The sequence below is a fragment of the Larimichthys crocea genome, chromosome XVI (genome assembly GCF_000972845.2).
Source record: "Larimichthys crocea isolate SSNF chromosome XVI, L_crocea_2.0, whole genome shotgun sequence".
Lineage (NCBI taxonomy): Eukaryota > Metazoa > Chordata > Actinopteri > Sciaenidae > Larimichthys > Larimichthys crocea.
This window is the reverse complement of record NC_040026.1, coordinates 15,265,034-15,292,589: the sequence shown is the minus strand read 5'-3', so window position 1 is coordinate 15,292,589 and position 27,556 is coordinate 15,265,034. Positions and strand designations below refer to the sequence as shown.

Below are 27,556 nucleotides of genomic sequence, written 5' to 3'. Positions count from 1 at the left end.
ATGCATTGTGTCAAAACCAATTGATCTAAATCTATCCAAAAGAAGAGAGTATGATCCACTGTTTAAAATCAATCAATAGGGCAAGAGAACTGTACTTCTAACAAGAAGTTGGCCCTGCTATGTCACTGATGACAATGTAGAAGTGTTGGCAGTATAACTATAGTATTGAATGTCTGTTTTACTTTTTTCTACCTTGCGTGCAAAGTAACTCCACACAGCTGACATGATAAGAGTGCTAGGCTAATTCACTGTCACGATGTTCTGTAAACACACCCTGCAACACCTGCTCTCTGTTTACGGCATGTCGCACAAAGTTGAGCATTTGGGCTTAGGTATTGGATCGGACGGGCTATAATTGTTTTTTCCGATGTTCGATCCTGAAATTTTGACCAATATTGGAACGATACCAATCCTGAGTATCGGATCGAGCCATCCCTAGACCAGTCCAGACAGCTTTAGGACTGGAGGTCCTCATCAAACAATCAATCAAAGGGTTATCTTTACCCTTTCTTTAATCTTGGTGAGTATAGATAAAACCCACAACAGATGTGACAATACATTTTCAAATGCAGTCCAGAGGAATTTATCTTGGAAGACTTCGTTGTTAGCTCAAATATGAATTAAAGTATTCAAATCAGTCAGCGATACAAATAGTGATGGGAATTGATAATATTTCATTTATACCAATGCTATTATCAATTCTGCTTATCTGTCAAATTCTTTTTAGATTCCGTTATTGATTAATTTATTTTAATTTTCTGTGTGGAAAAAGTAGGCCTAAGCGACTTTCAATGTCAGCCCATCTGTTTCTGATGAGTTCTAAAACCTGTAATAAATCTAAGAAAACTGCGTCATCAGGGGGCTTGAGGGTACAGGCAGCAACATGCATGTAAAGTGTATTTGCATAGTTTGACACTGAGAGAATTGTTGCCTTTACAATTTGAAACATACTGCTAAGAGAGAGACACTGCTTATTTCTAAAAAGAAACCTATTTTAACTTTAAGCTTCTTGGTTCCTCCATGAGTTTTAAGGGGTAAGTTTTTTGTCTAACCAGATACCCAGGTACTTTTAACATAGGACTTTTTTATTTTCAGTCCCAGTTACTTTACTGATTGGAATGGGATAATTAGTCTTATCTGGATTTAGTAAAAGCTTGAGTTTAATCAGCCAAAAGAAGCCTTTGTCTAAGAACAAAACCTTGACTTATGATTAAATACTGTATCATCAGCATAGTAGTAATCAGAGCTTCCTAACTGATGAGTTCACTTGAAATAAGATCACTGTTGAACAATGAGTCAGGACCTACTGACTCCTGTGGCACTCCTTGAGCTACAAGGAAACCTGACTCATGCTGTTCCCAACTATTGCCTTCAAAATCAAGAGAGTGTCGAATGTTTTAGACAAATCAGTTGATAGGGAAATGCAACATTACTTCTTATCCAGAAAACAGATGAACAGCTTAAAATGAACAATGCTCAGATAGAAAGCGATGCATTTGAATATTGATTAGTTTTTTCTAAAACTGTTCACTGGTTTCACTGCCCTTATGCAGAGGTTGTACATGTGCTGCTTTCCACATTCTAGGAATTTTCCTAGAGCATTAAATTAAACTGTGTCAAGTCACGTAAACCACAACAGGAACGATACTAGCATCTGCTATAGTTTGTATGAAAACCTGACTGGAAAACATCCAATTATAACAGCTGAATAGATGCTTGAGGACGGTACCTTACCAGGAAAGGGAAGTTGGTTATAGACCTATAATTACTAACATAGTTTATTTCGATATTTTATTTACTCATTAACATTGTTGGCTGAGAAGTTGCTTAAATGAAGCCCAATGAAAGTAACAATTAGACATATGTTATCTGTTATTGTTATATGATGTCACTATAAAAAAACTAAAGAATAATTAACAACAGGGAAAACTACATGCAAATTATTTTTCACATGTCAGTAAGAGACGCAGCTGCATTTACAACTGCTGACTGTATAAAAACATGGACGGTGTATGCCTGATGTCCTCCGTAGGTTTCTGAAGAAGTTCAGAATATGCAGTGTTGGTAGTCCTGCCTCTTCAGCCCCCCAGCTAATCTAAAAATGGGCAAAGACATGGATCATCGGCTCTCTGAGTGCTTTATTAAGCCACTTGTCACGGGGTGCTAATGGAGATTGACATGTTCTGTAGCCAGCCTCATGTGGCTGTTCAATGAACTGCAGTTTTGGGCACTTTCGCGTACGCTTTATTTCAACAGGCATGGATTTTGCAGCTTGATTACAACACATAGCGTAGCTTGGACTGGTTAGATCCCACACAATGAGTGCCAATTCAAATACGCAGGAGTGGAACTGACCATCCAGTTTGTTATATTATGAAAGACAAATTTTGGTTTGTATTTTTTTTCCTGAATGCTATTCTTTAGGTCACTAATATTCGTTGTTACCATGATTGAATGAAATGCTTTTGTTAGATTCTGCAATTTGAATTGTGTGGTATTTTATACGTTTATATAATCAAGTACCACAATGTAAATAAAGTCAGGCTGAGAAATCTTGTTTTTTTAATGGTCAGAAAACCTAAATAAAGTAAACAATACTGGGTCAATTTCCCAGCAAAATTAGGTAATGCATTATCAGAGGGCTTACGGTCAGTCCTGGAGAGTTCTCTGTGCATATCGGTTTACCAGCCCATATAGAGACTATGAGGCGGAGGTCTTACGCCACAGACTGAGAGAGACCTCCCTGACTCCCTCCCTTCTGGGGAGGAATGGGAGGAATTTAAACCAGCAGGTCTTTGATGTTTGCATTAAAGGCAGGAGGAGAAAAAAAACACAGTCACAGCCAAAAAGTTGGGTTTATGGGCAACCGAGTCCAGCTGTATTCTCACTCGCAGACAGAGAGAAGTGCCATGTATGGTAAAGGTGAATAATTACTTCCTCAACCACGCAGACCCTTTTAAACCACCACAGAAAGTGATCTTAGATTTGCTTTTCAAATACCTCTATTGAGGTTTGCCTCCCATTTCTTAGGGGGAAGTTATGTTACCAAGAAACCACATTCCCCAACAGTGGGGGTCTATCATCCTTCAGTTTCTGGTCACCATTATCTATGTACCATTTTGTTGTTGTGCAAGTGAAATACAAATTGCTTGATGTATTGTGCACAGTTTGACCACTAGAGCCACCAAATAAAACAGGAAATGAAAGATTGAGCTGCTCAGTCGGGGGACTGTGCAGCTTGTTGACATCTGTTCCTGAAGTGACAATACACATGAACTGAATAATGTATATAAGAGGTCAGCAAAGATTAACAAAAGACACTAAACATGAAATATTATTATAGTCGCATTTCATTAACAAACTGCTCTCTAACTAAAAGCCTTCTGGGTGGCACTTAGTGAGTAGCCATGGAATTAAAACTTTGATTTATTGATGTCATGTTTCAGTGTTTTGTTGAATGAAATATGTGGTTCCACAAATGTCATGAGTCCTGTCTGGTGGCCCTATTAGTTCCTTTGTCCTGTTCTGTCTGTCTGTCTGTTTTCATTCTTATCTGAGGAACTGTCAAATGTTGCATCAGCTGGCAATTTGTAAAATGAGGAAACAGAGAATTGTGAAAGGCCTCAAAAAAACTGTCAGGCACACTCTACTTACACAGCCTCAGCAGGTTGATTTTATTTCAGATAACACTTGTGTTTCCTATTCCGTTGCTTTTCATGTTGTTCATAAGATAAGCATGTGCAATAAAGAAACATAAGAAAGTGCAGAAAATACCTGCAATGTTTAATCGGCAACTTGATTAAGATTAAACAGGGTGGACAAATGTCATCGAGGCTTACAGTACAAGGAAACAAAATGTCTGATTGTCAAATATTAGTCATATATCTTTTTGCTTGTTTAAGGATGAAAGGGTGTGGATTTCTGTGAAGCACAAAATGTTCTTGGAAAAATTCTGAGTTTCTCAGTGTCATGAAAACACATCTTGATGAGATGATCATTTGCTGTGTTAAGCAGGATAACATGACGTGAGTGTGCTTTACAGTCAATACTGGCACGACAGTGATGCGGTAAGCCAATAATAAGGAAAAAGCTCAGCCTCAAATGAAATATTGAAATTATACAACAATTACCAACTTATATAAAACATATAATCAAAAGGTTTTCATATTTTGAGGCTCAAAATAAATGTTTATTTATTTATTTATGTTTATTTTTCCATTTCCATTGAGATATACCAGCTCTGACTAATACCTGGAAAACATTCAGTCACAGCAATAGATGTAATCACCAAGTTTTCCACAAATGCAAGTAGTCCGATTCTTAGTAACGACCAAGCAACAGAAACGAGTTCTAGCCCCAGCCAACTAACATTGAAGCTTTCTAGAGAGAGATCGTGGATGAATATCATATGAACACAAGACTGCCTTGCTAGTTCAGTCTTGTAGTGACTAAGATATCTGCTGAAAGAAAATATTAACAAATTAGAGTAAAAAGTTCACATTTAATTTTAAGGTAGTAGTGCTTTCTCTGCGACTCACCGCACAGCTGATGGAGGACGTGATCCAAGCACTTCTAATAACTCCACAGCGTTGTAAAGTCCATAAGTCAAAATGTATTGAAAATAGATTGATGTAATCATTTCCTCATTCATTCATTGTGAAGTAAAAAGAGCGCTCAATGATCAGTTTTATTTTCTTTGAATATTGATGAAAACGAACACTTAAACATATGTCAGTATGATAATAATTGCCTAAATACCATACTTTGATTCTTTAGTTTGAGCCATGTGTTAGCCCATCTGCTAACATGTAGGGGGCTGGATTTACGATCCATACTGCAGACAGTCATCAGCGGGTGATTGAGACGTTTTGGCTTCACTTTTGGGGACCTGTCATGTCATCCATCTTAACAGTCAATGATTAAATAGGTTTAAACTGTACAGATATGTAAGTGGAATTGATTTTCCCATCTATTAAATCTGGGCAAGGAAATTATTAATTTCACAACATATCTAAACTATTCCTTTAAGTGACCAGATGGGCACTTCACTTGAACAAATTGGCAACTTGAACAAATTAAAGGGCACTTTAACAGCCCAGCAGGATCAGAGGGGCATTTGGACCAACCACAGGAGACACTTAGGAGACACTTGAACCAACAAGAAATGTACTCTGACCGAGGAGAAGGACGCTTAGACCAGCAAGCAGAGTACTGGGGGTTTCTCCAGCACTTAGAGCACAAGTAACAGAAGAAGTAAGCCCCCTGCCCTCTCACTGTGCACACCACTGGATAGATAGATAGATATTGCCATGATACACAATGACTAATGATGATTTTCATATTTAGTGACAGACTGATGGAGCGTTTACAGATTCGAGCTGAGTGATAGGGCATTGCTGCCATCATGAAGGAAATATTCTGCACGTCATTTATCATGATAAGTGAGGATTGTTGTTGTCATAATAATTGTGTGTTTGTCTTCAATAGCTGCACAAAATACTGCGGAAGCTCCAAACAAAATACCACCTTTGTCTGCGGCTCCACCATGAGAAAATCTTAGCATTGCCCCAATACCACTTGTACAAATTGCACCATACACATTATGCATGGTGCATTCTGATCACACCCATGCATCAACTGTTTTCTGCTGATGGTGGCACATTTTATCATATTAGGAGCGATGAGGAGTGGTGGGGTTTATTGTTGTAATTAAAGTATAGCCTCGGTGTGTGAATTTGAATTGGACCTTCCCTGTGAAAAAACAGACAGAGCTTTGTTTTTCAGCCTTGGTTAAAAAAAAAAATGTGTTAAACAACAGCAACAGCAAATAATAGGTAACAGTTAATGCCATGGCCATGGACTCAAGGTTTCCTTATCACCCTGAAATGTGCTACTGTGCTACTGTGTAAATCATACAGAATGCCTCCTAAAGTTAACTTTATGGGCTCTGTATTTAAGCTTGACTTTACTAGATCCATTAAGAGATCATTTTTTTCCACAGAGTTAAGATTACATCCATTAAAAGAAGGGTGCCGCGTATCGAGGATTTAAGCAGGGGACTGAGTTCGCCCCCTGCCTTTTCTCTTATATCGCTCCAGCTCCAGCTCCCATACAGATCTAACAGCGCTTTCATGTTTGACCCACTTTTACAAGACAGGGACAATGGCAAAGAGAAAGAGAGGCATAAGGAAAATGATGAAAAAGACACCAGTGGAAGAGAGCGGGAGAGTTACGGCGGAGAGGCTGATTAAGACGGAGATGTGGAAAGTGAGGAAAGGCAAGGAGAATGAGTGAAAGGGTGACGGCGGCAAAGAGAATGACAAAGGTGTAGAGAAAGAGAGAGAGAGAGAAAGGAGTAAACAGAAGGCGCCTGGAAAGGAGGGGAGGGGGCTGAGCAGGAGGGAGGAGGGAGCTCTGCTCCTCCTAATAAAGCGAGTGCATGTGAAAGGAGGTGCTGAAAAACGTTAGACTGAGCAGCAGAGAGCAGTGTTACCAGAGAGAGAGAGAGAGAGAGAGAGAGAGGAAGAGAGAGGATTAGAGAGACAGAGTGTGTGAGAGAGGGGGAGACAGAGAGGAGAGAGGAGAGAGAGAGAGAGAGAGAGTGAGAGAGAGGGAGAGAGGGAAAGAATAGAAAGCATTGTGTTGCTGCTGAGAAAGAACCCATGTCTGCACAAAGAGGTAGGTGTACTGCCATGACTGACACACAAACACAAATAGACACATGCATACACGCGCACAAGAGTAGGAAATCCTTATCACTCAGTGTATTCAGCAGTAGGATGTACCAGAAGTACAGCACAGCACATGCTGAGTGTCAGGTGAGTGTGTGTTCTCCTCCAACTGTGTGACTTGCTTTACTGCATGTAGCAGTGGTGTAGCAGTGTCGGGCAGGTGTGTGACTTTTCCATAGCATGTGTGGAGTGTGCGTACAGGAGGCAGAAGCAGGTGCTTGTGTGTGTATGTGTGTGCGCGTGTGTTTGCATGTGGGATTCAGTGGTGTCCGTGTGATTGTGTCGCTGACTAACACAGAGGCATTATTACGATCATGTGATGTGATGTTTCACTTCTAGGCAAAGTGCATGTGACGGAAGATAATTATGTAACATTATCTGATTCATTTTAATTGATTTGGGGGTGGTTGAAGTTTTATTATCAATATATGACGTATGATCCAGTATTTTTTATTGACGTTCACATAAGCCAACAAGGCAATTAGCTGATTACTGTTTCCGCAATCATGTTTCATGCTCAGTATGAACCTGACTTCAAGAATGTTTGTGGAATCTCAGAAATATTCAGAAAAGTCAGGTTTGTTTGTGTTAAGTAGCAGATAACTTGCTGAGATCACTCCTCGTTACATTCTAAAACAGGTTGTTTATATGCTGAGATATTAATGTCGAGATATAGTGTCTTCCTCCAACTCATCACACTGGAGGTGAACAGAATTAAATTTGTGGTCCAAGTCCAATTTCAGCTTTCAACAACATTTAAAAAGTTATTGTTCACTAATTGGTGTGAAAGCAGAAACTCTCTGAGGAATTAAACCAAGGTTAATCAATCATATTTCTTTATCAGTGGATTCAAGAAGGTGGGGATAATCTCAAAAATATATACAAATGTGTGGTGCCTCCTACCTTAGCTCTAGTTTCAAAATAACACACCAGGCTGCGCATGAAACGGTCAGTTCAACCTAATCCAAATACATTTTCAACCAAAACTATCTGTATGCCCAAACAACAACAGAATAAGTGAGAATATGAATAATAGAATATGTTTGTTTTTTTTAATAATCTGGGTGACTGGGTCACAATATAATATTAGGGTTTGTTTTAGGTGAAGTATGTATCAAGAATGCTTGGAGAATCCCAAAAATGTCAAGCTAAATTTGCTTTTGTTCAGCGACCGATACTTTATCTACAGGGTCAACTTGCTCTCCACCACTGTGGCAATTTCGCTCTAACAAGAGATGTTGGACAAGATCCTTTAGAAAGAAACCACAATGTTGCTTAAGGTCAGGGAAGACCAGCCCTGATCGTGACACTACTGAGGACAGATGATTTCCTTGTGACGGACAAAGATGCTTCCTCATTATATGACGCTGCCAGAGGTTCCCTTTTGAAAGAGAACCACAGTTTCAAAATGAACACAAGTAGGGGTGGTCGGTAGCGTAGTGGGTTGTGCAGGCGCCCAGTGTGTAGAGGCTACAGTCCTCGCTGCAGTCGGCCCCGGTTCGAATCCTGCATCAAACGGCCCTTTGCTGCATGTCATTCCCCCCTCTCTCTGCTTCCTGTCTCTCTTCGGCTGTCCTATCAATAAAAGGCCCAGAAATATACTTAAAAAAAAAAATGAACACAAGTACAAGAGTATTTATAAAGCGCCTAAGTAAGTGTTGTATTTTTTTTTAATTTAGAACAAAGAAAAGTTTGGATGATTGCTCAGAAAAGCAAGAAGCCCAGGGACAAATCAAGGACACGGTGTTCAAAAGCGCAATAGTGTGTGATTTGTGATGTGTGGGAACAATGGGTGTATTTTTCTGAGGAAGACAGGCACTGTTAATTTTTATGGGTGTTTATGTATGCGTGTTAAAATAACATGGTCCATTTACTGTCAAGTACTTAATTAAGATTTCAACATGTCAAATACATTTTACAAGCACATACAAGTGCTTTCCATTCAAAGTATTGTTTGCTCTTCCGTTTATTGGAGGAATAGCCTCCAGGTTCCACTAAAATACTTCTGCATTAAGCCTTTTGACATTTCATTGCTCCACTGCAGCACAGTTTGTGATTACTTTGCAGTTTCCGGTATCACATTTGAGGACATTCATCATTTATTTTCCTTCTTAAATCTTAAAGAATGAAAATCCAGCTCTGTAACAATGACTATGATTGACATGATCAAATATTTCAGCTGATACATATTTACTGTAAATGTAATGCAGTGTTTGTAACTGTGTAACATGCTCGTGCTAATAGTACTTAATTAAAGGATTACTGTTGTTAGGCAAGTTGTGGCGGCTGCACCAATGTAACAAATGTATAATTATCTCTATAATGTTCATGTGTATGTATCCACTCAGAGCCTTATGATTTGTTAGAGCCAAACCACGAGAGCAACACAACAAATTTCAGACGTGTCTGATGAGACATTGTTGTTGTCTCGTCTTGCTAAAACCACAGTCAGTCCTCAACCATATCAGCCTTTTGACTCATCTTTAAGTGCCAACCCTCTCAGTATCTGATGATTTAAAACCCTCCTTCCTATATTTCTTTTTCTCTCTCCCATCGCTGTTATCAAATACAAGGCAGGAGAGTTATGAGTTAGATTTCCGATCAACAAGGGTGGAGGTGCCATAAAACAACAGAAACTTCAACATATTGCCAGTATAAACTTAATAGATGTGTGCTTCTCTGCGTGAGAATGATACATTAGGCCAGCATATGAACAGACCTATATGGAAGCGTGTGTGGGCCTTTTGTTTTGTTTGTATGAGTACTAATAAATATTGTACATTTAAACAAGTTTGTTTTAGTTTGTTTGCACACAAAAGAAGGTAATGTAAAGTCTTCTTCCACAAAGCATTTCTTAATTTCCTGCTTCCTGGCAGGTAAAGTTAGTTCAAATACATACTTAAGTGTTTTTTGGGTTTTTTTTTTTTACTTAGCTTGCAAAAATCTCTAATAGAATCCTTAAAATGTTTGCATTAAACTTATAAAAGAGAACTTTGAGAGACACGCTGAGTCATAGCAGATGTTATGTTTTCCACTTCTATTTCCCCGTGCTTTCCCTCATGTCGTAGTTTGAACCGATGTGAACTCACCTTAACACTACACTTGTGTTTACAGAAGGGTCGGAAATGGAAACACTGTGGTGTGAGGGCGATTGTTTGGTGCTCATGTCAATGTGTATTTGTGTATCTGTAAATCAGTGTGCCTGGACTACAGATTGCGCGATTGTTTGTGCATTTACATGCATAAGCCTTGTGTGTGTGTGTGTGTGCTGACGACAGGACAGTTTTGGAGCGTGACAACATTTTGGCTAATCCTCACTTTGTTTCATGGCAGTTTGAAGGTTAAGACTTGGCTTTAGGGTTAAGATTAGATCAGATTTGGGGTAGTCCAAAAGGTTAGGATTAGGCATGTTGTCATGATCAACAGGGAATGCATAATGTCAACAGAAAGTACAGATGGTATAGCTAGTGTGTTTGTGCAGCCTAACAGCCTGTGTTGGTGTTCCAAGAGAGTTCCCTCTATGATCTCTTCACTTAATTTTCCACTAAGGTAAGCCCTGTTTTTTGTCTCAACTTGTAGTTTGGAACTGCATCAGAGTTAGTTGGCTGCCAACAGTGTCGACATAACAGAGTGATTACAAATAATCAGTCTTCCTCAACTTTAATCTAAAAGCAAGGACTTCGATCGGAAACTATCTCTTGCTAAACACTTCTCAAACTTACAGGAGTGGTTAGAAAGGCTAAGCTTCAGGTCAGTGCCCAGCTACACTCTCTCTTTCTCAATTACTTGGATTTGTACTATATTAAAGCAGGAGTTTTACAACTGTCTGTCATTAATGGAGTAATTTATTGATGTTGAGACTGGTTGTTGGCTTCACCACCAGACGCATGACAGATGTTCTAATGCATTTTAGATGTGCTAGACAAACAGCTACGGTAATGACAATGTAAAGCAAATTATGTGGAAATCACACGCGTTTTCATTTTTGCTTCATTGTGCCCTCACGCCTTTGAGGAAAGATTTGATGACTCTCGTAATTTTACTGAGGCAAGAGCCGCAATTGTGGTAAGTGGTTGGACCTCTGCTAAGATCTTTGATGGTTGCCACCAGTGTGGCTACTTTGATATAGCAGTTTGTGTCTTATAATTTATAATATCTTTACAATTTTCGTTTACATACCAAGGAATTTCAGATATTTGCCTCTGTAAAATTTTGACTAAATCTTAAAGAAGAATTGAGTCCAATTTAGACTCATGTTTTTGTGTTGTGCCAACTAAGAATCCTTTGTTTGGATAACTTAGTTTCTTTCTTTAGGAGTATTTGACAGTCGCACGGACAGAACTTTTGTGCCTTTTTTAGTTACCTCAATATCATGAATCATAAATATAAAATAAACAAATAGTTATCAACTGATCATTTGAACTAAATATTGTTAGTTTGCAAAATGTTTCTGTGTGACAAATTAGCTCAACTCAAGGATTTTATATATCTGTTAAGTTTCTCCACTGACCATATTCGACAACCAGACGTGGTTGAGAAATATGGTAGCATTCCACAGCATTCCGATCTCACTGTCTTATTGTCTCATGCATCTTCCAGTATCTGGCTAAGACTAAGCTGTGCAAACACATAAAAGACATTCAGAGACCTCAGAAAGGCTGACATCGCAGTTTTATGTAATTTTCTTTCCTGTCATATTTCAAATTTGTACAGATTCGTTAAATATTTTACTGAGATACATCAGTCTAGCTGGCATTCCTGCTTTCTGATGTAAATTATGCAAATTTACAGAACACACTGTGAATTAATATATAGCCAGACTACTCCCTAACTGGTTTAGACAGCCTGTGGGTTGTATTTTATCCATGTACTTTGGATGTTTGTTTAAAAGTGGCGTGGTCGAACAATTACAGGATACCACAAAGTAGCTGCCTGTATTTGAATTTGTGTGTGTGTGTGTTTCCTTAATGTCAAGAGGTTTTCAGTCATATACAGTAACTCCCTCCAGGGAGGAAGGTTAGGAAGTGACATGTGACATAAGCAATAAGTTGACAGGAACTTCTTGTGCGTGATTAAATATGCGTGTTCATGTATCAGCATGTGTTGTAACAAGAGTGGAGAAACGGCAGAATGGATCGACACATTTGTAGGCAAGTCACACACACACACACACAGACACACTACTGTAGCTTACCAGCAACCCCTATTCTTCTCAGACACGGACACAGACATGTAGAGACACACAGCCTTGCAGAAAAGCAGGGGATTCCGATCCGTCACAGAGATGACATCACAGCATGCCATTAATAAAAAAAAAAAAGAGAAAGAAACAGCCAAACAAGGGAGTCCCCATGATCCCTCCCTCCTACACATACCAAAGAATGAAGAGGGAAGGAGGGAGTAGCGCGGGGGTGAGTAACTCTTCACAGAAAGAGGAGTGAGAGAGAAAGACCCTTTTAAGGGTTCACATGCACACAAGAGCCGGCTGACACACGCACAAACACGCTTTAGCTGTGTCTCCATAGTGACTGGCTGTGCTGCCCCAGCTTTGGGAGGAAATGCCAAACTCAGTGGTTCAGAGAACTACACACACACACACACACATAAACACACACAGCTCTATTCTAATCCTCTGTCCGGCTACGACGGAAAAACCTCTCCTCATCTTATCACTCTGCTACCTCCCTCTGTCCCTTCTCTCCTCCTGTCCATCCCATTTTCCTCTCTTTTTCTCACCCCCCCTCCCTCACTCCCCCTCTCTCCCTCTTCATCCTGTGTCTGTATACTGGTAAGTTCACTGAAGTAGACAACAGAGGTAAGTACTCTCTTCCGCTCTTTGTTAGCCACCCGTTCACTGCTTTAATGTGGTGCATGTTTCAGTCTTTGTGTGTTTTTTTTTCCCCCACAGTAGGCAAAGTTCAGGTTTACTATTACCGCTGCAGGTCCTGTTGAAACAGCTGTGTGAGCACGTGTGTGTGTGTCGGACTATGTCCTCATGAAATTTGCTGTACTCTACAGTCACTTTCTACAATGTATCCGTGTGCTTTGCCAGCGGTCGTGCACCTACATAGAGTCTGCCAGTTTACTTACTGTGTGTGTGTGTGTACTTGTACTAGGCTGGTATCCTTTTCATCACTCTTTTAAACCACAATAGTGTTGTGAACACAGAGAGCCCGGTACACCCTTTTTTCCTTCCTGTATATGAGATGACTATATAAGCTCATATTATCTACAATAACATCTGTGTGTGTGTGTGTGTGTGTGTGTGTGTGTGTGTGTGTGTTTCAGTTCCCATTAGTAAACAGTGGAAACTCAATGAGTAACATGGAAGAAATATTGGAACAACACAAAGCAGCAGCAGATCATATATATTCAGTGTTGAAATTATTAATTACTGGCACTGACTCTTTGCTATAGCTTTAATCAAAACATTACCACAATAAACATGTTACCTTTATTTGCTTGAAACCAACTGTTCTTCTGTCCTCTGCACGAAACTTTTCAGCTATTTCCACAATAATGAGTGTGAAGCGGGTTTCCCTTTAATCATTTTCCGTAGGGAAAATCTTGTTGATCTTAAGTACTTTGGTGCAATACTCTTTCAGAATGTGCTGTGGCTGAAATAACAATCTGCCCTGAATCGATGAACAGTTTGGCATGAGTTCAGACACGCCGAATCAGTAATCTATCTGTAGTCCTTGGTTACAAAACACCATTAAACACTCTCCAAACCCCGTGGGACAGCCTCTTTGTCATAGATACAAACACAGATGCCGTGACATCACTCACATCTGGATGCAAGACTGGCTAACACGCCACCTTTTTCACTTGTGTCCCCATCTTCCCTCTTTTTCTACCCCACCAACCCTCGCTTCTCCTCCCTGTCTGTCTGTCTGTCGGTCGGTCTATCTTTCCGCCCCCGCTCTCAGAGATGAAAGAGAAGAACCACTGGAAAACGCCTGTGACCATCATCATCACTGTGATTGGTGTCATAGTGATTGTTGCCTTGGTGACGGTAGCAGTTTTGCAGAACAAGCCCCTCCTCCAAAAGTACAAGGTATGGCAGAGGAAATACTAAAATGCTGTAGCCTGTTCCCTGTGTGGGAGTCCACTGCACTGTCCAAAGTCCACAAGCCAAATATGGTCCCTTGTTATTATAGCCTTAACCTGTACTACTGGTTCTAGAAATCTACCTCCAAATATGGCCAGTGGATGTGGATAAGATGAGTAAATCATCACACATGCAGACCCATTTATTTTTTATACTCATGGCTATTATTTTTATTGATGCTGTTTTACTCAACAGATTTAGCTAAACTAATATTCCTGTTGCATTCTTGTTATTGTTATTACTTACATAATTCAGGGAAATATTTAGGCCATGCAGTCGTAACACTGAATAATTAAAAAGTATCTCTGGATGAACTTGATGGAAAGTTAATGTCCCTGAGCATTGAACTGCAGTCACTCCTTATGTCTCCACTCCAGTATGGGATTGTACTGGACGCCGGTTCCTCCCACACAGCTCTGTACATTTACAAGTGGCCTGCAGAGAAGGATAACAACACTGGAAGAGCTGAACAAATGCATGTCTGCAAAGTCAAAGGTACATGCTGCAGAATGCATCACACACTCATTCAGATTTTTACTTTATGCTTATAAAGGCTGAAAGACAGATGCCAAGCTGAGTGTCTTGCTGTTGGACTAGTGAGTAATATTAGCTGTCTTGTGTTGTTGCACTTGCTTGATGTTTGGCTGTTAGCAAAGCTGTCAACCCACCAGTTTTCAAGGAGCATAATCAAACAAATAAAAATGATGTTTATAGTTGTCCATATTTATGATAGTGGTATTGCACTCTGAAACTGGGGGCACTAAAGCACAAAAATAATGTGTACACATCCCCACAAGCATAAAAATATAAAAATATATGTAGTGTTGCTTTAAATTAGAAGACTAGAACAATAAATGTTAAAAATACATTTAGAAGTGGAAAAACAAATATAAAAGGCTCATTAATGGTAAATAGTCCATTAATTCCTACCTCATATGAGCAGGTTTTGGATTGCCACAGATTGAAAAAATCTGCTTTGTTGAGGTTTGTTCTCTTGCATAATTTGGTTCATTTTCTAATCTAATTTTTTCATTAATCAGGAAGATCATTTTAACAGATTCTTTTATGGATTAAATTAATAATTTCTTGGTCTTTGAAATACCACAAAAATCATGAAAAATGCCCATCACAATGTCCTACAATGAAAAGCGGCAAATCACAGAAGTTTTAACTGAAATATGGTAGGAATTTTTGCTTGAAAAATGAATGAAAAATTGTAATCAAGGAACTCATTAACATTTACAACTCCACAATGGATTGTTCTTTGATTATTGTATTGGAAGCAGACTTTATTAATGATTTATTTATGTTTATGGCTCCAGATCTGATGGCTCATTATACAGGAAGAAACCCATGACACTCCTCTAATGGCTCACTAATGAAGTCACTTTGTGAATACATTATTCATGTGAGCGTAAAGTTGTGCTGATAAGTAAATAAGTTCCAGAAGAAAAGCAGTGAAACGATTCATTGGTTGGTCCTTAATGATGCATTAAAGGGTAATCAAATCATGCTGGAGGTGGAAACCTCAAAGATTTTTAAAGCTAGAGCCAACTGGTGATTAGCCTAGTTAGCTTTGCTTTGCCTGGCAGTCAAAGTGACTGCGCCCCACCAAAAAATAATGTCAGTACTAGTCATTTTAATTTTATGTTTTTCTATAGATTGAACTAATTAGATGCTACGGAGCAAATTATGAAGTGTATTTTGTGAGATTTTGTAAGTTAATTAAACAACTGCTTTATCTGTCAAAGAACTGTATGTGTGTGCTGACTGCATGTTCACATGTGGTTATGAAGGCAAGTAGAACACTTCCACAGGCATGAACCAGCAGATTCAAACCTGTCTGAGTAAGGTTTGCTGAAAACTATAGTGCCTTGCTGTTCAGCCTTTTTTTTTTAAATGAAACTATATCTATTTGATCTCTCCTGTAGAGGTCATAAAGTATTGTGAGAGGAACTAAAGCATTGCTGATTTTGTTCCTTTAATGGGAAAAACACAGAAAAACATCAGACGTATTCTTTTACACAGATACATTAACAGAGAAGTTAACACCTAAACCTACTCTGAAGTGCACATTCATGCTGGATATCTAATCAGGGATAATCCTGACTGCAACTGTGCCCACTATGAATCCTGAATAGAGCAACTTAAGGGTTTAACACATGTCTAAGGGAAGGAACATCGGGCATGCTAAAAGAAGCAGATATCAGATATCTGACAAGCTTTCTTTTGCATAGCAAATCACAAATTTATAAAGATGACCTTTAAGTCCTCCTACAAGCTACCATCACTGAACTCAAGGCTCTTATTATGTTTTGTGGTCTCTAAATTGAGGCTGAATGACTTCACACTCAACTTGCAGGTCAAGGTATCTCCAGCTATGCGGCCAATCCTTGGAAGGCAGGGGAGTCTCTGAGAGCGTGCATGGAGGAGGCCGAGCAGTGGGTCCCCGGGAAAAGACACCACGAAACCCCTCTTTATCTGGGAGCTACTGCAGGAATGAGACTGCTCAAGTACGGCACATGTGTACACATCCCCACAATCAAACATAACATATGCATCCATAAAAATAAAGCCCTTTTTATGTTGACACTGAGGGACTGTATTCCAAGCCTTCTCTGTAATTGTGTTCGCACTGGCAGCTGAAGTGCTGCTATCTGTAGTCCTTTCCAGCCGCCTGCTTTGTGATTTATCTTCACTTGAACTTTACTGCCAGAGCCGTGAATATGTTACTGTCAAAACCATTATATACAACACAGTCTATTTATTATTTATGGTCTTCTGTATTGATTTAAATTATGGATGTATGTCACTCTAACAAATTTATGCTGTGTGTGCATGCAGTATGGAGAACAGCACGGCGTCAGATAAGGTTTTTCAGGCTGTGAAGGAAGCCCTGCAGAGTTCACCCTTTTCCTATCAGGGAGCGAGGATACTCAGTGGCCAGGAGGAGGGCGCCTTCGGTTGGGTCACTGTGAACTACTTGGATGACCGCCTCAAACAGGTCTGTCTGTGCACATCTCCATCTCCAAGTTCGTCCACTTTTAGATGTGGTTTTTTGTGCGTCAGTCATTGCTCTTTTGCTGTGCTTCGATTTCAATGCCTTTATGTCTGCGCTGCAGGGTTTGGAAACCACAGGAGCCCTCGACCTTGGCGGGGCCTCAACCCAGATTAGCTTTGTATCCGATAATTTTGACGGTTCAGAGTCGCCAAGTAACTCTGTGACCTTCCGACTCTATGGAAACGATTATAATCTGTACACTCACAGCTTCCTGTGTTACGGGAAAGACCAAGCACTACGATCAGTGGTGGCACACCAGACTCAGGTAGATGTCTGGTTTTCTTCCTCTGTTAACACTAATGGACTACTTAAATCTAATCTGAGATATTCTGAGACTTAATAATCTTCAAGAGAGACATGATATGCTGAAATGTACAATAATGCTGACCATGAATTTCATTAGCTTCCTCACTCTTACACCTCTCACTCTCACTCTGTCTCCTAGTCAGGTCCAGAAAAAATATTAGATCCATGTTCCAACCCTGGCTACAATACAATAAAGAACTACTCAGTGCTCTATGATAGCCCCTGCGTGTCAAACCGGAAACCCCAGAAAGCTCCTGCATCCTTCCATCTCACGGGAAAAGGAAACTTCGGAGAATGCCAGAAAATCGTCAGAAGTATCTTCAACTTTACTAACTGCAAATACAGCCATTGCTCTTTCAACGGGGTCTTCCAGCCACATTTGCAGGGCGCATTTGGGGTAATGTAACACAGCACACACATTATTTATCAGCATGTATCAGTAGCTTATTAGAAACAGTTTGTTGTTATGAGTGTGGCAACACACACAGGAGTTACACAATGTGCAGGTCTGTCAGTTGCAATCTTTATTTGTCACACCCGACTGAGAAACTTCTGTTTTCAGCAAGTCTTTTAAATAACAATCGCTGGAGCAGTGAGTGCTTCACGTTTGCACAAAGGTTCCTGATCCGGAACTCCCTAAAATTTTGCACAATGTGGATGACCTTTTAATATCCTAGCTTCAGGACATACAGGGAATTAAAATAGTGTTTCCCTCATAGCCCTGGTTATGATGGCAATGGTGCTAAATATTTCATAAAGTTAATTTCCTTTTCCTCTTCCTCTTTCTGTCTCGTTGTAGGCGTTTTCTGCTTACTACTTTGTGATGAGTTTCCTCAATCTGACTGATACATCCATGCCCCTGGAAACTGTCAAGGAAAAGCTAACAAGCTACTGCTCTACCCCTTGGGAACAGGTCAGGGCATAATTATGCATCAGTTACACATGCACACAGTCTCCTTTTATAGTGTTATGTCCTTCAGCCTGAGTTTTTGTACATTGATGATATCACTGCTGGAACAGATAAAGCAGCAGCATCGAGCGGTTAAAGAGAAATATCTGGCCGAGTACTGTTTCTCTGGCACATACATCCTCACGCTGCTGACAGAAGGCTACAACTTCACCTCAGAGAGCTACTCCAAGATAAAATTCATCAAAAAGGTCAGTAGATCACAGTCCACTCCTTTCCTGTCACACATGCCCTGGAGCCATGTTCTTTATAAAGACATTTTTGACTGATACTCTACTGATACAATACTCTCTGTCCACCATCTCCTTGCTGCCCACTCATCACTTCATATCCCACTTTAAAACATTGATTTTAATAGCATTACCTATGGCTACATATTATATTATATATATTATATCTATATAATATATATATATTATATATATATATATATATATATTGGACAATTGTTTGATTAAGAAGAACAAACTAAATTAGGACTGGCTCCAGAATTTCACAGCAAACTTCGCAGACGTTTAGCATGTTTTATTTTGCAAAGCCTTTTTCACATGAAACGTAGCACGAACTATAAACCTCAGATGAATATTTGTCGAGTTATTAGGCTAACAGTATTTCGATTCAAAGAAAGACAAGTTATCTTGCACTTTTCCTTGAATGGAAGCAAAACCCTTCTCAGTCTGAAATATGAACTTAATAAGTATACTTAATAAGATGGACTAAATGGACTCACTGACTGTATATTAGGCATTTTTACCTGAGCAGACAAAGTGCTTTTCAATCTCTTATTCACACACACACACGAGGGAAGTGTCTTGAAGAAGGAGGAGACGGGAAATGAACCGCCAGCCATGAAATTAATGGACGACCAACTAAGTCTCCCTACATAGTAACTTGATAACAGTATGTAGCGTGTTGTTGACACATTAAAGACAGCAACGTCTGACAAATAACACTTTGAATAGAAATGAGATAGCTCAGCTAAAATAATAATAATAATAAAAAATAGCCATGAGCGATAAACATCAGCGCTGCAAAAACAAATACACACACTATTTTCAACAGGTGTATTTTGTCCATGGAAACAAGGCGTGTGAAAGAGTGTTCCACTGTGCTCAGTGTTGGACAGGGTCAGCAGAAAAACATGGCCTACGACAAATCTAGTGTCTAAGTGTACAAAATATCTTCATATACATCTTTTATATGTCTTCCCTTTACCTTGTCGTTTGACTACTTCTTTCTTTATACATAAGCGCAACTGTGCCGCCCAACTGCAATCCAAACAGGGGTTGCACTCACTGCTGTCTACTAACCAGCCAAATTTGCAGTAAGCTGAAGAACTTAGATTTAATTGTTAGAAATGATGTGTTTTATCCTTTGAGTAAAATATTCCCCATAACGAAGATGAAATTATCAATGGGTCTACTTCTCATTTAGCATATCCATAAGGCAGCATTACAAGAAAATTAAGCGGGTAACCCTCAGGAAGATCCAAAACATCACCAAAATGAATGCAGCCCATGGCAGGAGGAGGAGTAACTTTCATTGCCTTGTTATCAAGGCAAGAAATGTACATGCCAAGCTACAGGGAATTAGCTCAGCTGCTACATTCAATTATAATGCAAACACACGTGGTTTAGCAGCATACAGTACAGCAAAGGAATAAAAATTCATGCAGTTACCTTGTGAACTCATGTTGAGTGAAACTCAGGTGAGTGTTTCCGCTTTAAAGAGGTTGCAGTCCTGGGAACTTTAACAACGGTTGTTATGACAACCAAGCTACCGCCATTACGCAGACAGCGACGTCTTAAAACGTTCCACGGGCATTGAGCAAACAGCGTTCTCGTAAACTGGGTCGTGTTCACTGTATTTACGAGAAGAGTCCATATGAACATCCTCATACTGGAAATTTTCTGAAAGCGCAAGACTTCAAGGAAGTTCACCGCTTCACATGTGGCGAGCTCACGAGGTTCAGTAATGGTCGCGCTGTACACCTGAATGAATTTGATTGGACGTTACCAGTCAGCTGGTTGCTAAGCAACTAAGGTTTGACAACAAGTGTCATGTGATTGGCTGTAAAGAATTCCATTTACGGGCAATAAAAACCGGTAATATTAAAATGTTTTACAATTTAATTTAGAAATAAACAGACTAAGTGTATTAATTCATATTTGAATAATTAATTAAAATGTATTAAAATGCTAATTTAATAAATTCATAAAAGGGAAAATCAGGGTTTACCATAAAATAATCAGCATTAAATAATTTATAAATACATATAAATAAATACATTTTTTGTTATGTGTATGTAATTTATTGCAGTTACACTTACACTCACTTACTCTGAAGTTGAAATATTCTAGTGGAAAATAAAGACAATTCTGCATTTTAAATTTCACTTAAACAAAAGTACCAATATCTAAGTAGTAGTGTGTATCCCACATATAAAGAGTACTAATGTAAATATATCTGATTAAAGACAGTTTGACTTTGATTAAGAAATATGTAATGCTCATGTGTAATAAGCCTTCACAACAGCTTAATTGCTTTTTAACATAGATCCTCCAAGTTGCTGAACTTGGAACTATATGTCCTCATTTGGTGGTGGAGAGCACTGTCTCACAAGTTGGTCTCTTGAAGGTTTATATTTGGGTTGAGATCGGATGACTGTGATTGATGATTCCCATGATTTTTCTACTCATCAAACACTGAGTGGCCTCTCGTGTATATGGAAGCGTCTAAATTATCTAAATTATGTTTCTCTGATTACGTATTCACCTTTCTCTTTCAGTTTGTAATCAATCACAGTATAAATACTCTAAATACTCCCTCCAAACTGTTTTGGTCTGCAGTGCGTCAGAATGACAGTAATAGTTCTCCTTTTTCCTGTGTTTGTGTCTAGATAAAAGGCAGTGACGCAGGCTGGACGCTGGGCTATATGTTGAATCTGACCAACATGATTCCAGCTGAGGCTCCAGACACTCCCCCTCTGCCCCACGCAGGCTACGTCTCCATAGTCACCATCATGGCAATACTGCTCTTCATCCTCTTCATCCTCAGCCTACGCCCTCTCTGGCCCCGCTGCTCCAAACTGCCTCAGGTTGTATAGAAACAAACAGATGTACTGTATGTATGAGTGTATGTTAGAGCTTCTGAGTGGCTTGGTGGGGGCTGTTCTGCCAACATGTGAATCCACTTTACACTTTCCAGCTTTTGTGGGGAGTTCAAAGGTCAACATCTGCTGCACAACAACAGTCCTGCAGTCACGTGGACTCAAGGACAATACAGAAGGACAAATACTTTTTCTCACTGGGGAGTGATTCTGCTACTCTGAGTTGAAGGACATGCATATGGGTGTATGTTTGAGTCTGAATGTGTGAATTTGAATGCGTGCTGTGCACCCACATCAGTCTGCATGTATTTGTCTTGAATTATGATGTGAATATGACACTGTATAAATAAAATAACCCATGTTTATATAATATCTTTGATTTTCTTGTCATTTGTAAAGATATAAGTAGTCATAAAATGTTGCATGTTTTATTTTATTCACCCAGAAAGCTTACTGAATTTTATAAAAACTACCTTTGCAATGTTCTGCTCTTGATTAAAACCAGCAAAACATCAGTGAAAACAGCAGCAAAAATATTTTTGGAAGACATTGCTACATTATTACATTAAGAAATAGTCCCCTAAGCAACATGACAGACAAATTCCCAGTAATAAGGAACTACATGTAAATCAATTTTTTTGTATATAAATGACCGTGCTGCCCTCTAGTGGTAAGATGGTACACATTGCAGTATGATTACCCCAATGAAATACATCAAGTTGATGTTTTTTAGATCCATCTAGCTATAAATAATAAAGTCTAAAACAACAGTACTGCTATAAATCCTTCTTTTTTATTGATGTACTGGCTGGAAGGACTAACCTATATTTTTAGAAGTTCCTGCCTTTGGGTCAATAGCCCAATAAACTGGCTGGTTAGTGTATTTTGACATGCCATCGGGACCAGAAAGCCGAAATTAATCACCTGTAAGTTCAGCAGGAAGAACAAAATGTTCAGTGATGTGATCCAAGATCTTCTTGGAACCTTAAGTACAACAGGTCAACTGATGGTAGTCCCAGATACTGCTGTACTACTTCCAAGAATGTAAATTTCCTATGCAAATACAACCATGGAATATATTATGTGTTAAGAGCTGGCTCCTCGAGAGCAAACTGTGCCACTTTGGAATTAAGGCACCAAGACTTTGGCAGGAAGTGGAACCTTGTGGGGTTTCCCCCGTTAGGGGGCCCTGCCCTTCCTCTGTGTCACAGATCTAGCTCTTATCAGTGGGGAATGGAGAAACAGGGAAGAACAAGAAAACAATACCATCCTGATAGTCTGTGGGTGGTTCCTGCTTTTACGCCACAAATGTCTGTTGGTGTTGGCAGAGAGCGATCCCTTTCATGGTGATTTAGTACTTACATGTACACATAAATCCAAGCAGGCTCCTAATATGGTCACATACATACACATTAAGGCCAGAACCAAAGAGGTCAGAGCCAGTATGTCCTGAGAGTTCATGAGTGGAGAACAAGTTCATAGACTACTTCCTCAAAAACAGTGTGTTCCAGACAGTCAGTCTGTCATCTTAGTTTTCCATTAACAGATCCGGATGCTGGGTTGTAAGGCTCTGAGTTGCTATCCTGCCGTAGGGACTCAGCCTGTTCTGACACAGAAGGAATGACTGGTAGTTGATCTGTCATGTGATCTGAGGGGTCAGTCAGCTGTTCATTCATTTGATCTTGGTTGATGATGTTGGTGGTCTCAGAGTCCAGGTCCCGAACCTTTTCTTTGTAGAACCTCTGTCTGAGACGTCTCATCTGGGGAAGCTCGCAACACGTCTCCAGCACAACCAGGACAAACACCAAGCCAAGCAGCAAGTAGACTAGAAGTGTAAACATACACACAATGGCAACATGAAGAAACATAGACCAGTACAGCATGACTAATCAATTGAGGTGGCTAGGGTGTGTTCTTACTTTGTTTAACTTTGTCAATGTTATCAACATTCAGTGAAAATCTTTATCTCCCACACTGGGGATAAAGATTTTCACTGAATTTCAATACGTGTTTATATTTTTTCTCTCAAACTGTTCTCTCATTTTTTGCCAAGAAAAGGCTCTAGGGTGCACCACTTTAGCCCAGACTAAAATAACAGCTATTGGATGGATTGCTTTGAAAATTGTACAAACATTCATCATCCCCAGAGGATGCACCACAATGACTTTGGTGATCTTCTGACTTTCCTTCTGGTGCCATGAGCAGGTCATGCATTTAGCTTTTCCAGTTAAATATCTTAACATCTACAAGATTAATTTGCACAAAATTTTGTACAAACATTTACCTTTTCCAGAGGATAAATACTGACTTTGTTTGCCCTCTGACTTTTTCTCTGGTACCACCCAATGACAGTATAAAGAATGGACAGAGCATAAGTGGCATCACCCATAGGTTTCCAAAGGGAAAAGCAGAAAATATGTGGTGCTGGCCTCCGCCATGTTGGATGTACTGCTTCTTCCAGCTCCTGGCTAATCTAAATATCTGCAAGGAATTACAGTTTTTAGCACTTCGGCATTGGCTTCATTTCCCAGCCACGGAGGTTGCTGCTTGACATCACCAGGTTGACATTTGTGTTATTTAAAACAGGAATTCCTCCACAACTATTGGTTGGTTTGCTATGAAATCACAGATATTTATGTTCACCTAGGGATTAACTTCAGTGACCCTGACTTCTCTTCTAGCACCATCATCAGGTCGATATTTCATTTCGTCAAAACTTTTCTAACTAAAACTAATAACATTTGCCATCAGCTGTGCGTTGCTATCATGATAAAACAAAACAAAACAAAACCATACATGCTAAACAACAACTGATGAACATCAACATATCAGCACTGTCATTGTGAGCAAGTTAGCATACTGATGTTAGCATGATGAGAAATTTCACAATGCTTGAAACCCATTCTACCATTTTGGGCAATGAAAATTGTGACCTGGTTTGGTGGCCTTAATTGCATGAGGACAAAAGGCTTCCATCTGACAGTAAGGGCAGCATATTCAGCCACCTACTCACCTGTAATGGCCAGCCTGTACAGATGTGGATGTGGGTGGTCCTCTTTACTGTGGGTCTCTCCAGGGACATAATCCCCAAGGCCAATGGTGGTCAGAGAGATGAAACAGAAATACAGAGACTCCAGAAAGTCCCAGTCCTTCTCCATGCTGGTAAAGATCCAGGCAGGGATGATGAGGATGAGCAGGGCCATGATGATGCCTAGACAGGTAGCGTGTATGGCGGCTAGCTTCGATTTAGACATGGCCCATCGACGGTGGAAGTAGGCCACTGGACGTCTAGTTATCAGCACCATAATCCTCTCCACCAAAACAGAGAGGAAGAAGAGGGTGACTGGGATGCCAAAGAGGGAGTAGAAGATACAAAAGGCCTTCCCTTCATCTGAGAGAGGAACAGTGTGGCCATAACCTGAAAACACAACATGCAGCACAGTTTTAATCATAATAATTAGAGGTGAGAGTCTTCTCCAGGAGCCACTTAGACCCTGTGAAGCTCTCTGCACATAACAGTAATTATATATAAGCTCATTCAACAGCAGCATGTATTTGTATGAACTACATTACATCTTAAAGAAATAATATTAATTTAGCTTTATGTCTACACTGAAAGCCAAAGTTCTGTGGGTTTTAATTTTCTCATTTTAGCAGATCCAATAGTTAAACTGTGTTATGTAGCTTCAAGGGTGTCGTTATTAAAACCCACAATAAACCTCCACCAACCAATCAGAATCAGAATCAGAATCAGAATCAGAAATACTAAATTATTTTTGTTACAAAATTCCAGTTTAAGAACATGTGTAAACCTGCTACTGCTTACAGAATGACAAGTGGTGAGACATGTAAAGCCCGACAAGATGTTAGTATAGTCAATATAAACTGCTAAATCATGCACATTCTACCTTTGTGATGACTGTTTTTATGATGAAACATACATGTATAGTAACACAATAGTACCTCTTTCTAATAAGTCACTCTGTATAAGGATTTATAAGTTAGAAGCACAACCCTGGGGGTCCTCTTCATGGAGACTGCCATGTTGAACTATCATGTTTCTATGGTAGCCCAGAACGGACAAATCAAACACTGGCTCTAGAGCGCGGTAAGGCCACTGTACGTTCTTCTACGTGCATGAAATGGGAGGCGAGGGGTATTCAGCTGGCTTAAATCTTTAACCTCACTGCTAGATGCCACAAAATACAGTGTTCATTAACAGATTGTTAACATTTATAAGAGCATTATTACCAAATAGGATAAAAGTTGTTTTGATTAAGCAACTGATCAATAAAGTATTTGATTCATTACACTAAAAAATGTATGAATGATGTACACTAGAAGGATGGTTTCTTTTGCTGAAGGGTTCGCACCTTAAATTTCAGTTTCATGTGTGAGCATGCCACAACTGGCTCGTGTTACACAAGTTTTGGAAATTTGAAACATCCAGCACACATGACACCAAGGAGGAGACTTTTATCCGGCTGTTAAACCTTTGAAATCAAAAATATGTGAACTCATATATTCTGGTGAGGGAGTAGAGGTAATTGTAAGAAGTTTAAAGAGGTTTAATGAATTTTACCTTGTCATATTAGATGAAAATTAGTATTTAAAGCAGAATATGCGCATACAACATGCCTTTTTTTTAACCATAAAGCCATCTGGTGTAACAAATATAACCCTTAATAAAGTCAAATGAAATGTACCCCCACATTAGTGACCACAATGTGCAGCACAGTTTCAGCACCTGTGTCCTCCTTCGGGCCTCACCTGTTGTGGTCAGGACGGTGCTGGTGAAGAACAAAGAGGACACAAAATCCCAGTTTCGGCTGGTGTCGTTACCCAGCACGGACACTCCATAGTTGTTGGCCTCCAGTGCGCGAACCAGAAGCTCCTCCAGGCGCGCGTCGGACACGCAGGTGTTGTTGCTCAGGAAGTCCTGTCGAGCCACTGCCAGCTCCTGCCGAAGCTCTTCCTCGTAAGGCAGCTCGATGGCAGAGAAGATCCCAGCGCCGATGAGGAGGTAGAGGATGTAACCGACAACCAACAGCGCAAAATTCAACGTAGAGAGGTGTCGCTCCATGAAGCGAACGCACAAAGTTTGGGTACATCTGCGCGCCATCCCTCCAGTTTCCACAAGTTAATGACGCTTCCGTTTAGGTTAACAACACAGACAGGCTGTTTAGTTAATAATGACTTGCAACCTCGGCTGGTCGTCTTCCTCATTCCTCTCATCCCAGTGGGAGCGGACACTGGTGACGTCGCTCATTCACTGCACCAGGTAGCCTATAATGTGTGTGTATGTGCGCACACCTGAGTGTGTGTTGGTGTTTTTGAGTTGCACTTCCCTCTCCAACCGGTTTAACAGGTTTAGTGTTTTGATTCACTACAAAGGATTTATTTTCCCTGACACTCAAGGTCATGTTTCTTTGGAGAGACAGATTTATTACTAAATCTTAGTAGTAGTGACGCAAAACAGTAAAAAAAACAGTAAAAAAAAAAACACTAAAAGGATGTTTGTTACATATTTATACAGCCATAACCAAATAAAAACAATTTAATTCATATTTACTTAAATCAGAAGTATTTAGTAGACTTTACTTGAGTGAAGTAACTTCTTGTACTTTTTCCTCCACTACATTTATCTGACAGTTACTTTAGAGTCTAAGATTTTAATACTTGGTGCAGTGGTTAGCTGGGGCCTTTCTGTGTCTGTGTGGGTTCTCTGGCTACTCTCTCTGGTTCACACTATATTTTAAACAGTGAGAGCTGTCACCTCCAGAAGTTTTCTGATGATACAACCATTGTGGGACTTGTCATCACAGACTTTGTTGACCCTTGCAAGCGAGACAAAGATGATTGACTTCAGGAGGAAGACGCCTCAGACCACACGGGTAAACATCCAGTGTTTGGATAATGAGAACGTGGGAGCATACAAATACCTGTGTGTGTTCACCTTGACAACAAACTGGACTCTGTTAAAAACCTTCTATACAGTCATCTGCTGCTGTGGAGCAGGAAGCATGGAGAGTGACAGAAGAAGACTCAACAAACTGGTCAAAAGGGCCAGCTCTGTCCTGGACTGCCCCCTAGACTCCATAGAGGAAAGTGTGGGAGAGTCACGAACAACTCCTCTCGCCTCCTGAATGATACTGTGGACTGTGAAGCAGCTCCTTAACTGATACCCAGACTGATACTCCCAGCATGTACCACAGGTCCTTCATTCCAACAGCTGTCAGACTCTTTAACACCAGCATGACTTCATGACTTT

The 27,556-nt window shown here is 39.9% G+C and overlaps 2 protein-coding genes across 4 annotated transcripts; one reads left to right on the top strand and one right to left on the bottom strand.

Annotated features, from left to right (window-relative positions):
* The first annotated feature begins 6,516 nt into the window (after positions 1-6,516).
* entpd1 (ectonucleoside triphosphate diphosphohydrolase 1) lies at positions 6,517-21,657 on the top strand. 3 transcript variants are annotated; one of them, XM_010737654.3, is made up of 10 exons: positions 6,517-6,678; positions 13,661-13,788; positions 14,220-14,337; positions 16,205-16,355; positions 16,687-16,846; positions 16,965-17,168; positions 17,349-17,606; positions 18,009-18,122; positions 18,230-18,367; positions 21,076-21,657. In XM_010737654.3, exons 1-10 carry the CDS (start codon positions 6,663-6,665, stop codon positions 21,280-21,282), a joined length of 1,494 nt encoding a protein of 497 aa, XP_010735956.1. In that variant the 5' UTR covers positions 6,517-6,662; the 3' UTR covers positions 21,283-21,657. The 3 variants fall into 3 exon arrangements, with proteins under 3 accessions (XP_010735956.1, XP_010736031.1, XP_019134312.1); XM_010737729.3 differs by lacking the exon at positions 6,517-6,678 and adding an exon at positions 6,696-6,818; XM_019278767.2 differs by lacking the exon at positions 6,517-6,678 and adding an exon at positions 10,520-12,546.
* LOC104924220 (potassium channel subfamily K member 1) lies at positions 21,489-26,709 on the bottom strand. Its single transcript, XM_010737536.3, has 3 exons — positions 26,056-26,709; positions 24,299-24,703; positions 21,489-23,110 (listed from the first exon to the last, which is right to left on the bottom strand). The coding sequence occupies exons 1-3, from the start codon at positions 26,405-26,407 to the stop codon at positions 22,809-22,811; spliced, it is 1,059 nt and encodes a 352-aa protein (XP_010735838.3). The 5' UTR covers positions 26,408-26,709; the 3' UTR covers positions 21,489-22,808.
* Positions 26,710-27,556: the final 847 nt, after the last annotated feature.

Coding starts and splice junctions, on each gene's coding strand:
- entpd1 (XM_010737654.3), top strand. Junction 16,356..16,686: donor GCAGGAATGAGACTGCTCAA/GTACGGCACATG, acceptor GTGTGCATGCAG/TATGGAGAACAGCACGGCGT. Junction 18,123..18,229: donor GCTCTACCCCTTGGGAACAG/GTCAGGGCATAA, acceptor CTGCTGGAACAG/ATAAAGCAGCAGCATCGAGC.
- LOC104924220 (XM_010737536.3), bottom strand. CDS start 26,407: ATGGCGCGCAGATGTACCCAAACTTTGTGCGTTCGCTTCATGGAGCGA. Junction 24,704..26,055: donor CACCGTCCTGACCACAACAG/GTGAGGCCCGAA, acceptor TTGTGTTTTCAG/GTTATGGCCACACTGTTCCT. Junction 23,111..24,298: donor GTACAGGCTGGCCATTACAG/GTGAGTAGGTGG, acceptor TTACACTTCTAG/TCTACTTGCTGCTTGGCTTG.